This window comes from Diadema setosum, chromosome 9 (genome assembly GCF_964275005.1).
Source record: "Diadema setosum chromosome 9, eeDiaSeto1, whole genome shotgun sequence".
NCBI classification, from domain to species: Eukaryota; Metazoa; Echinodermata; class Echinoidea; order Diadematoida; family Diadematidae; genus Diadema; species Diadema setosum.
This window is the reverse complement of record NC_092693.1, coordinates 13,008,169-13,020,618: the sequence shown is the minus strand read 5'-3', so window position 1 is coordinate 13,020,618 and position 12,450 is coordinate 13,008,169. Positions and strand designations below refer to the sequence as shown.

The 12,450-nt window shown below is 39.3% G+C and overlaps 1 protein-coding gene across 1 annotated transcript in view; it reads left to right on the top strand.

Moving 5' to 3' along the window:
* LOC140233035 (coiled-coil domain-containing protein 102A-like) overlaps nt 1-6,379 on the top strand; it is a 62,413-nt gene extending 56,034 nt beyond the window's left edge. The window contains exons 7-8 of the mRNA XM_072313143.1: nt 3,059-3,162; nt 5,614-6,379. Of these exons, the coding sequence (XP_072169244.1) occupies nt 3,059-3,162; nt 5,614-5,719 (210 nt within the window). The 3' untranslated portion in view covers nt 5,720-6,379. The remainder of the gene's footprint in view (nt 1-3,058; nt 3,163-5,613) is intronic.
* Nucleotides 6,380-12,450: the final 6,071 nt, after the last annotated feature.

Here is a 12,450-nt window from a genome sequence, read left to right as displayed (position 1 = left end):
TTCAGCCTTTTAATGAGACCAGACTTGATGATGTAATGGAAGTAGTCAACATAGCAATACAATCAAATTATTACGTTTCAAGGGAACCTACTCGCAGTGGAAAGCACCTTGGTGGAAGTAACCATATCCCAGTGATGTCTTGTCTTGATGAGCTGTCAGCTGGTGCCGTAAAATTGATTTCATTTTATGGTCGTTTTTTCGATGAGTCAGAGTAGTCATGATGCCGTAAGCTGACATTCGTTTCCCCCATAACGTTCCTTGTTGTCTCCCCCCTGACATCCGCTGGAGTGAGGGAGTTCCAGAAGGTTCATTTCTTTTAGCTCATTCTTCCCTTTTCTCATGTTTGTGATGGATAAACCCCAGCAAAGCTGAATTAAAGACACCATTGACTGAATTTATCCTGACCTTTAACCAAGACAGGATGGGAAAGGATTGTGCTGTGTGAGTGAGTCACAATTTGGTTCACAAAATGGGCAAGTTTACATTAAGTCTGTGTAAACTCCTTTCCTCCGAGAAACGGCAATCCTCATAGGGATAATACATCAAACATCCTGTTCCAGTAATTAATGGGTTAAGAGTGAATCAGAGTGTCTCATGATAGTGTTGCAATCGTACAGTAAAAACTGTGAGAGATAACTGTAAAAGCTGAATTTTTTTGTGCGAGTAATTTTTCATGCTCGCTGGGTTTGACATGAATGTTTTGTGTTTTTATTTCATAAACAGTCACAGCAATTGCTCAAGCACTTCAAGCAGTTCCCTGCTGCCAGGGCTGTTATTGGGCTTTGGCAGCACATACTACAGTCAAGGGAAATTGGTACACATTATAACAGCAAATTCACTTATGCTACAGGTTTTGTGAATATGAAAAAAAAAAAGAACTACAAATAACATCATAGATATACCCCTGCAATACCCCTACAAGTACCTTCAGATCCAAGATTTGAAATAATATTGCATATAGCAAGCAAAAATTTGAGTGTCTTTATTTTCATGTTGCACTAAATGAATGAAAATGCCCACATTTACCACACACCATTAGGGCGACAAAATTATTGCCTTTTCACAGCAGTAAACTACATTGTGGCATCATTGATCTGTCACACACACGAGGTTTTAAACCTTTTAATAACACTGCCACTTTGAACCCCCTATTAGATCCTCCCATTCAAGATCAAACTGAAATATATGATTTCCTTCTTGCCTGTATGCAAAGATTTGTATGAATCATGTACATACACTCTGTAAATCTGTAAATCCTTGAAGCTAATACGGTTCCGGAATAATGATCTCAAGTAATCTCCTTCACCATTTAACCCCCTCCGGATTCATATTAGCGTAAGAGGAGATGATCATTGCTAATGCGGTGTTTGCACCTGTTGTAATGAGGTACCAGTGTTTTGGCATCTTACCCCCCCAAGTGTATGTTCCCTTGTCTTGTCAGATATTGATACATCAAACATGATATATGTATGATACAGACATGTGGGAAACGGAGGGTAGTGTGTATGGGGATTAAGACGTCTGACAAGCTCCACCACTGTTTGGCACATCTTGGAAGATTGTGGCCAGCTTTTAATCTATGAAAAGTAGGAGCAGAGACTTTGTGTGTCCCACCAAGAACACTCCTCAATACTTCTGCTATGCATTGGTGACATCACGGAGAGCGCAACCGTCAAGGAAGGCAGCTCATTAATCCTTTCTCTGTTACAAACTTTGGACAGTGTTTACAATGCTGTGCCAATCAGCACTCAAAGCACACACAGAGGGTAAAAGGTTCTCTCTCTGTGATGCGAGTAGTACAAGTCATGGTGTCATAATATCTGAGTTCTCGGTCAATACACAAAAATATGTTCCAGTTGCATTGCAAAAGAACCTTAAATGGTTAAGTTACCTATATTTAGCGCTATGTAGAGATGAGAAAAACAAAACATGAATGCAGGATAGAGCATTATGTAGATCGCTCTGAGCTAAATTCGATTTAAATTTCAATGTTATTTTCATATTTCTCGGAAAAATACATCAAATATAACAAACTTAAATAATACATGATATCCAACTAGGAGACATACATAAAATATTGCAAACATATAAAACATAGTGGTTGATCTATGAAAGTTGGAATCTGGGAATGAATGCTAAAGAAATATGAAGGAACCTACTTAAAAGCAAGCTTGTTGAACGTAGGTCCCAGTTAAAATCGAGCTACAGATTGAGATGAGGAGCACGGGTACAACAAATGACCGAAACATGAGACTGGGTTAGAGCATGCAGAACATTCAGAGTCTAACTGAAATCTATGTCACCATTCATCACATCGCACGTCTTTGTGGATAAGAGGTCACAACCAATGATTCACTCACCACACACACAAATACATGTACACGTACACACAACATGTGCAGCATAGAACATGCACAGTACAGCTCTTTGCAAAGGTTTCAAAGCAGCCTCTGTATGCTGCTTGGTTGTTTGTTTATTTGTTGTTGTTTTTTTTTTTTCCTTTTTCTCTCACAAATTGTTAACTGGGAGGAATTCCCTTACTGAAATCTGCGAGTGTATCTAATGTCCTATTGTCTACTGATTGCACATAATATGTAAATCCAAAACCTAGCTCAGCTTTCAAACCAGACAATTCATGTCACAAACACTGCTGAAATGTATGGATGGAGGCTGTTTATGCTGACCTTATGTTGCCAGTGCAACAGACTACAGTATATTGAGGTTGTGTATTAGTGTGTTGACATCTCATGATATGGGGGCAAATGGAACTTGATTATAGAAATCACTTTATTATTCTTATAGCATTTCTGTTCTTATGTCATTGATTGGTGTATATACATATGAGTGCCAATGATGTTTTGACTTCATAATTCCTCTACAAGCTCCTAAGCCAGCAAAGTACCAGGATTCTATTGATTCAGCACAGCTGACTAAGGTGCATGTGATTTCTATTAGAAGTGAAACTTGCAAAATCTGCCATGCTGAGAGAATCAAATTTTTGAGTCGATGAACCCTTTGTACCACTTTAATTGTGTAAGTATTGACTATTTTTTTCCAGGTTGATGAGAGATCAAACTTTATCAAGAAGATTCAGCGTAACCTTGACGAGACCCTGCAGCAGAACGAGAACCTGACGCTACAAGTGGAACACCTCCAGTCACGGTAAGCCTGCATGCCTGGGATGGGCTGTTTGATAGGGCTCCCTCTTGTGGGTTGTGAGGACATGCAGTTGCATACAGTGTACATGATGAGTGTATGTTGCAGACCTGCCTCGTTTCACTTGAGTGTAGGCATCTTGCTTTTAAGCAATTCAATTCAAATCAATTATGTTCATATTTCTTCCACAAAACATATTATAACAGAATTATGTATAAATTATCTTGACTATGCATTGGTTGACTGCAAAGTAACAATTATGAATAATTAATGAATTATTAATTAATTCACAAGTAGTGAATGGAGTAGTTTGATTTTCTTTGACTTTCTGGACGTGATGAAAAGCAATTGCCTCCTAGCCCAGCTATTTGGGGGGGGGGGGGGAACAATTGTAGCTGTTGCTGTGGAGTTGATATAGCTGTGGTAACAAAAGTTAATTAGGAATGGCACTGGAAAAGAAGAACCCCCTCTAGTGGGCAAAAACTGAAATTCGCAAAAGATGTTTATCACAGGATATTCAAGAATACTACTGCCGAGAAAGGGGACTTGAAAGTTGGTGCATTTTGACAGGAGAGGTCATTGGACTTGTAATAAGGCGAAATACTCATTGTGTGGTCTTTAAAAATTACTATTTGAACCCTCATGACCATTTTAGAATTTTTTTAGAAGATTGGGTTACAAAGACATAAGCAGCGGCCAAAGGAGCAACATGCTTTGAACGAATGTAAAAAGCAAATCTCTTTGTGTCCGAGGGATGCACTCAACTCAAGATGAGCATACTTGCAGGTTAATGCAATGACTCGTTTGTGTACTGCAAGCTTCACAGATCAGTCATAGAAAATGTAGAGTGATATGCAGCGTTTGTGCATATCAAAGGGCTGAAGAGTACAAGTCAAATGTCAAAAGAACTTTGGACTTACCTTTTAAAAGATTCAAGAGAACTTCCTTCTCCCAACTCTAAAGCTGCCATAGGTTAATTTTCTTGACCCAATAATTTGCCACATGCGAGTGTGCTAACACTTATCTGGCAAGATTATGCAGATCAGCTAGACTCGATAATAATTCAATTTTCCAAATTATCATTAGTGGAGAGAAATCCATGCTAGGCCACCCTACATTTTTTTTTTTTTTTTTTTTTTTTTTTTGGATAAAGCATTTGATTTTCAGGGCTCTTTTCTTCATTTCAGTAAAATTTGTTACGTCTTCCCTGACTCTTCAAGAATTCATAAAGGAAGGAAATGGAATGAGTTTAGATAGCATTTGCGCCACGTTCCTAGCGATCCTCATGAGTTTGTAAGGTCACAGTATGCATTGCCTCTATTAAAGCTGATTCGTTGTGAAAGTAGAAGTTCCCACTTTCGGTCCTATCAAGGGAACATGTGTCATGCAGGAAAACAAAAATAAAAAAAGTAAGAAATCAGCAGACCATCCTGTTCTCTGTACTTTACACCTTGAGTATCTCCATTTGAGGTTTGGTAACGGCGGCTAAACTTGTTCCTTCCTTTTATCTCCCTCCTTTTTTCCCTCTCTAGCCTAGGGGGGTTTATGGAGTTATAATAAAGCAGAGTTATTTGTTTTGTGTTTTTTTTTCAGTATGAGTCGGGAATTTGATGCTTTCAACAAGAGAAAGAAACATTTGAATTCCTCATACTTAGCCTCTCAATTCAGACTCTGAAGTTACTGAATAGGTTTGATTGAACAATGACCCAAGATGGTAGTTTGCTTCAGATTTGCTTATATATATTTTTTTGCATTTTTTTAGAAGGGTAAATGCTTCTTATCAGTATTAATAGCTCTGAATTAGTTCTAAATATTACCATTTGATCCAAAATACTGGGGAATAGAGGGTAGTCATGTTAATGTGTGGTAATAGATGCTAGTATATGTAGTTAAAGAAACTAAAAGGCTCCCTGTTCCCAATAGTATATACCACAGGATTAAACACATATTTGATGGCATTCCCTGTACTTGGGGAGTTTTCAGGCAACCCAGATTAAGCCCATTCTGCGATGTTACCAAGGGAAATCAAGAGTGGTGAAGTTCTGTTTGGCAAGTCATGTCCATAGCATGGCCACAGTCTCCCTTTATTAGGAGACCCACAGACTCTGGAGGAAAAAAAAAATAAAACGGGAGCAAAAATGTTCCACACGGTGGGTGTGTTTCGCAGCCTGCTGAATGTGGTGTTCCTCTCAGAGATTAATCAGTAGAGGACAGAGTTTGGGATGCAATGGGAGGAAATCAATCTGCAGCGAATATGGGATAAAGTGGCGAGGCGACACTCTCTGAGAAAGTGTGACACGTTTCCATTGTCGAGATGAAGCGATGCTCAGCCATCAGGAATACTCGCCTTGACCCCTGCTGCCCCCTTTTCTATCGCCCCAAAATGATGGTTTGAGTGATGCAAGACTTTTTGCCACCAGCTGATGTTTTGTCTCTCTCTGTTTTCTGCTCTAACAGGTTGCGCACACAGACGTCGACAGCAGGCATGGGCGTCGCCAAGAGGCGCATCTCAACCCTGAAGGTGACCACCTCCAGCGACAACGACGACACCGCCTCTGACTGAGAAAATGGCAGGGCCTTTTTCTCTTCTTTTTTTTTTTTCCACACCACCACGAAAGGGAGGCACATGATGAAAAGAGAAATGGAACTTTCAGCAACGAAACGATCGCCAACATGATACATCGGTAGAGCGATCTAAGAGAGAGAGACATGTTCCTGAAATGGGCTGATACATTAAACCCATATCATTTATTGATGACCTTTCCACTTAAAATAGAAATAAAGTGCTATGTATAGCGTCCCACAGTCTAGCAGAATATCCCATCGCCCGGCATCTGTCGTGAGACCAGCGACTGATAGGTGATACCAGTATTCACAACTATCTGCCTGCGCATGTGGCTCACGTTAAGTTGCAGCAAGGATGCGTAGTCATGGCAACCATTCTTCCTGCTCTCGGCAGATTTTGTCCAGGTCATTTCTCGTCTTCCATTTATGGCATTCCAATTTTTCTTTGGTCGTCAGTTCCTGAAAACAATACTGTGATAGTGGCTGTTGTGTTGATTAGATGTGAAACATAGTGGTAACATCAGTTATCATGTCAAGTTCAAATTAATGTTTCCCGTAAACACGGTCCAAAAAGAAAGAAAGGAAAGAAAACCCGAAGATCTGCAAACACATTCATCTTGTAATCTAATGTTTTACCACAGGGATGGCATATGGAGGTTTGACAGAAATAAGACAGAGAATGAATGTTGAAAGCAAACGGGGGTGCTATTTATAAAGCTGTGTGTTAATGAGACAGGATGTTGACCGAGCAGAATTGGAACAATTTGCTGGTGATTTTCATCTGATGAAAATATTAATCCGTACTGTCACAAATCTTTGTTTTCTTCCCTTTCTCACCAGTAACGCTAAAAAGGCCTAGACTTAGACTTAATCTTGAGGTGTCTTGCATAGCTGTCGACAAGGATATGCATTATCCCTGCTCTCTGTAAGACTTGGTAATATCTTGAATGATGTTAAGGATTTTCCCCACCTTCTAGGATAGTAGGGGTTTGCATACCAATCCATCCAGTGGAACCAAAGAATGTGTCTCCAGTGAAACCACAGGACTAATTCCACTGCAAATATCCAGGGCTGCCTGGTTTAACCGTTATACTTAAAGACTAGTCCCAAGTATACTCGTGCAGTTGTCTATAGGAAATGTGTGTTATAGGAAAATGAGCTGGTCCTCAACAAGTTAAACATCAGCAAGTCTCTGTGTGTGTGTCCTCCCGATAGTTTTAGGACCAGGCAGTCATTAGCAATGATGAATCCCACCATTTTAAAACTCTGCTCTCTAAAAGAGAATAGAATGACTACATTCCAGTGAGAAAGACAGTGTGTGTGTATGGGGATAAGTGTTGCGTGTCTTCACAAATGCATTGTGAACAAACTCTGACCGCATTGGCAGTTAAAATGCACGGTGTGCCCCAAGTTGATTCTGAGCTGCGGGAGACAGGTTTGGCCTTTAAGCAAAGCAAGTTTTTATTCTTATTAATGTGGTATCTGTAGAGAGATATATTTCCTTGCAGGGAACATATTGAATATATCATTCTGGACAGGCACTTATTTGTTTTGTTTTTCTCTATCTTTCTCTTTGTCCATCCAGCTCTCTGTACTTGCAGTGTATATCTTCCTGTGGCCACATTGTCTTTCATGCTTGGTTTTGGTTTCACCAATAATCAATATTAATAGTGCTGTATGTGTCTGTATTATACAGTTGTATGTCAGTATGAAGGCACAGGAGTGAAATAATTCTCCTGTTACCAGGGTCATTGACCTTTGAGAGGCTCTCTTGCGCAATTCAGTATGCACAATGTAGAATGATATGCCAGTCTACCATTGTACTGTCCTAGTTTAAATGTGGAGAAAAAAAGAAACCAACGATAGTGTCTGATAGGCCTAGACATTTATCTGTATCTTGTGGTGACAATTTTTGACTAGGGAGTAGTAAGTAGCTCCTAATGAATGAATGGTGGTGGATACCTGTTTGAAGATACTTTTGTTATAGCACAGCAGGTGTATGTTATTTATTTATCTATTTATCTATCTGAGGGTTGTTTTTTTTTTGGGGGGGGGGTGGGGGAGGGTGAATATTTTTTGTGTGGTATCTCTGTAGCATATTTTTACTCATCATGATGGGGGAAAAAAGAAATATTTAAGCCATCACTGTGAATTTAATGACTCTGCTTTTCGTGGCTTAACATTTCCCAATGATGGTGAGAAAGATGTTGGTGTCATTTTACCGTATGTCACAAATCCTATGTAGAATCTTTAATATGCAGCATGCCTACATGGCTGTGTATGATGCATGCATGTGTGTGTGTGTGTGTTCATATGTATGTATGTGTGTTTCAGATAATGTTTTCTGCAATACGTTGCCATGGTTGGCAGTTTGATAGTGAGGGCAGCTTTGTAAGGTGTGTCAGCTGTGCACAAATACAAAAGCAAATGAATAATGATGCCTGTTCTTTCATTTTTTCATTCATGTGTAGTTATACTGCCCTCCACTAACAGTGCAAGCACCGTAGTGACTATTTGTCTTTACAGATGTCCTTTGAAGATTGTATGATAATAGTAACAATAATAATATGGTCTTCATTACCTGGTGTAACCTCTGTAGTGTTGCCAGTGCTCTGCTGATAGGCCCTGTCATTATCATAACCCTGTTATCCCAATTATATACACACCCTTGGTCGAAAGGGATATGCTGGGTAAAAACGTCTTGTCCAGTGATGCAAGCACTTGATGGAATTGGAACTTGGGACCTTCAGTTGGCAGTCCAGAGTCTTATCCACTATGCCACAGTGCTTTATGAGGAATTGTAGCTAATGGTTGTGTTTTAACATTGCTTATTGTGACATGACTTGACAGGTTAAGCTTTGGGATCAAGGCAGTTCACTTTGTGAACCTAGTTTTCAACAATTTGATGAAAGTACCGGTACATATTCTTCACCATATTTTTCTAGGACAGGACATGGAATTCTTGTGTTGGTTCTTTCAAAACACAGAATGCAAAATGGAAGATATTACAGCATTGCAATTCGTCATATTAAAAAAAAAACAACAAGACCAAACAAATGTTCTTCTATCTCTTTAGTATGACGGCAGATACCATGAACATGGTAAAGGTTCATTTTTGGAGTCATGGAACACTAAATGGAAACTCTGAAGGGTAATTTCAGACATTAACAAATGACATTTTGCTAAAGCTTGTATCCGGTACCAGATTTGTGTGTTTGTCCAATGTGTGACAATGAATGATAGGCTTGATAATTGGGCAGAATGAAGGAGAGGGGAAAAGGGGAAAAAACAACAACAAAGAACCATCTGCAAGATTCAATCTCCCACCCGTCAGATCAAATCTAATACCACATACTCCCATCAAACGTGGTAGTGTGCAATTTACCGTATTAGCTTTATATTAACGGTCAATTGTGTGGAATTAGCTGTGACCATGGGTGTGATTTTCGTCATTAGCGGCGCTTCAAAATAGATTTCGTGTGGAGAAGCTGGAAGCTGCTAATGTGTACGCATCCATTCTTTACTTTGCCATCATCGGTTTGCCATGATGTTGAGATGCTGAGGCTACCGACAGTGTCGTGGCACATGCTCTAGTGATATATACATGAATGTAAGTTTGTGTAAAAACTTGTATATTTAAGAAGAATAATATGACTTTAATATTCATTGGAATGTGAGCATAGAATAGCTAGCATTTCTCTATTCTCTCTTGACAGAGTATGATATTGTCTCCAGTGTACATAGATATGGATAGAAAAATATTATGGTAATTGGCTAGCTTACTACAATATATTAGAATGTGAATTTTTGTCATGCTTTTGTTTGTGTAGTCTGTAAAAGCAAGCATTTATGAACCATCTATGCTCTTTTTGTTTTTTGTCAGAATTTTGCATGAGAGCACCACAGAGGTGTTGCAATGAACGTTCATGTTCAGACCTGTCCAGGGACGGTCAAGGTATTTTGATTGATATACGTCAACAGCATTTAATCCCTTCATGGGTAGGTGACAGTGTCACAAGTTACGGCGAATCCAAAGTCCCGTTTTACCTACTCTATCATTGATTGGCAGTGGTATCCTAAACCTGCTGAGTACCAGCACCCTCTGCATGGGCTGTCCTTGGCAAGCTTGTGATCATGATTGCAATCCACTTTTTCCCAAGCCGACCGCCATTCATTCATTGAAATTGGTTTCTGGACACTGTGACGAGCATTTCACTACATGGAGGCATGGTTCAAGTCTGTGCATTTTGTCTGCCGACACAAGCCTCAAGCCATGCGAAATAAGGAAAAAAGAACGACATGCACAAGAATGAAAGAAAAGTCGCAAGGATAGAAATTAAAACATGCTTGCCTACTGTAGCTGGCACTAATCCCACCAGCTACCAGCAGATGTCAATGTAGATTTATGACCTGATGTTCAAGTTCAGAGTGCATCTGATGTTTTGTGCAACAAATTACATCTCCTCAAAATCCATAACTCTCTCTGTTGCAATGGTAATTAGTGGAAGTAGTTGCATGAAAGCTTGAAGCCCTTTGCACCGCATAAACCTCAAATTGTCAAGGATGGGGGGGGGGGGGGGGTTGAGGATGATTCTAGGATGAATAGGTAACCATGTGATTTTTAAATTTTGATGACTCAGTAGACAAGCATTCTTGTAATGTGATTTATGGTTGGTATGTGATATGTACATGGGAATGTTGTGAGGTTTAGGGGACCACATAACTTGGAAGCAGCATACAGGTATTCAGCGCTATTTTTTTAGTCATTCTAGTGGGTAGGGTTATCAAACCAGAAATAAATGTATGGTAGACTTGTTGCAACTTTGGATTCATGGTGCTGATGTAATGTTTACATCTTGAATTAGACTTCTCTGCGAAAGTAAACCCTTGTAAGCAGGGTTAATGTGAAATTTAATGCCTTGAGCAATCAAAGAGAAAAATTAAACAAATACTCTGAGTTGACTGATTTGCCGTTATGTGTAGCAGTATTTTGAGCTCAAAAACTGTACACCTGATTATTTTGCTTCCACTTGAAGTTGTTGACGTAGTCGAGGTGAAGAGACGTTTTCGAGAGTGGACAGCAGTCATAAGTATGAAGGAAAGTAAGATGATACTCACAGGTCAGTTTCATCGCTTAGTGCCAAACTAGATTCTAAGTTTGCTTCAATCTCTGACATGGTGTTTGTATGTGCCGTAGATGTACACAAAGGGTCATTAAGTTGTGAAGATCTATATGTGTGGTATACATGCCGTTTTTAAAGTATTCGTCCCTACTCCCATCATAGCTTTATAAAATCACGAGAACTAAAGACAAGAGATCTGGAAATTGTGCATAGGTGTGTTGCAATAATAAAATGGTGCAGCAAGTGTTTGAGGGGTTTCACATTGGGAGAAGAGCTTGTTCGTAATCATATTTCTGAAACGCAATTCTAAGCCCATCATAAAGCGTTAAGACACTGAATGAAGGCTCATGGCTGACTATCCATAACTATTTACCAATCATGTTAGATTGTTGTCTCACATTGGCAATAATGTGCTGTAGACCCATTGGAAGAATAATGTGATATGGCAGAGCAACATTTCTAGTTTAAACATGTTTCTTAACTCATTGGCAAACTTGTTCTGTCTCAAGTGTGAAAGCCCTGTTCTACCCATAGATAATGTCACCTTGCAGACTGTGAGAGGTGTATGTACTCAACTGACCCCATTATGTGTGTATTCATGCTGGCATGTATTCCCCTGTATCACATTTCTCCCACACCTCACTGAGCATAATACAATTCACATTCCCACCTTGACTCACAAGTAGGTCTTTTTTTTTTCCCCTCTCTTTCTTCTGTCTGTGCTACGTGGGGTGAAAGATCACCCAGATATTTTCCTTTTGGTAAGGTTGGACATGAATCTTGCTTGTATTATTTCTGCATAGATACCAATGTATTCAGTATTCTCAAAATATGGACACATTCACCTTCTGTTTAAAACAGGACCAATCTGAAATGGGTCTTGCAAGAGTTGTCACTGCCATGCTTACTAATATTTTTGCCAGTTTTTTGACCCGACCTTCTGATACAAACTCTGCAACAGAGTGAGCTTTAAGAGTGTAATCACATACTTGTTATTATTAAGAATGAATTTCGGAGGGAGAAAGAGTAGATATTGAAGACATAGTTTCCGCGCAGACAAAGTTTATCCTTTATAGTTGGCTTCACAAGACACAGACGGATATGTGCAGAATGTGTGCAATTTCCCATCTTCTTTTGCTCTCCCTTTTCTTGTTGTACAAGGCTGAAATCTTGTTTCATATAAGATGCCGACTAGATCCTAGTCAGGCGATTAGCAGAGAACACAGTATGAGTTTATAATACATTTTTCTTCGGCAAACAATAGTTGCTAATGATCACCAGCCATTACTCTTAGTAATGACCCAATCAAGAGTAACGTCATATGAATTTGCAAGGAGATGAGTTTGCAAGGCATGCGGATGAAAGAGAAGAGGTGCCCAGTTATAACCAGGAGTAGGAGTCATCATATTTGTCAAAGGTCTCTGGTATTTCCAACACCACAGATTTTCTCATCACTCGACAAGAATCAAAGTTACCTTCTCTAATAAAAAAAAAAAAAAAAAATGTATGACAATTGCAGCAATTGTTGTGTTGAGCAATCCATAATATTGTGGGATATGTCACACATGTTTAAAACTGTTAAAGATATTCTCCAGGGAATTATTCC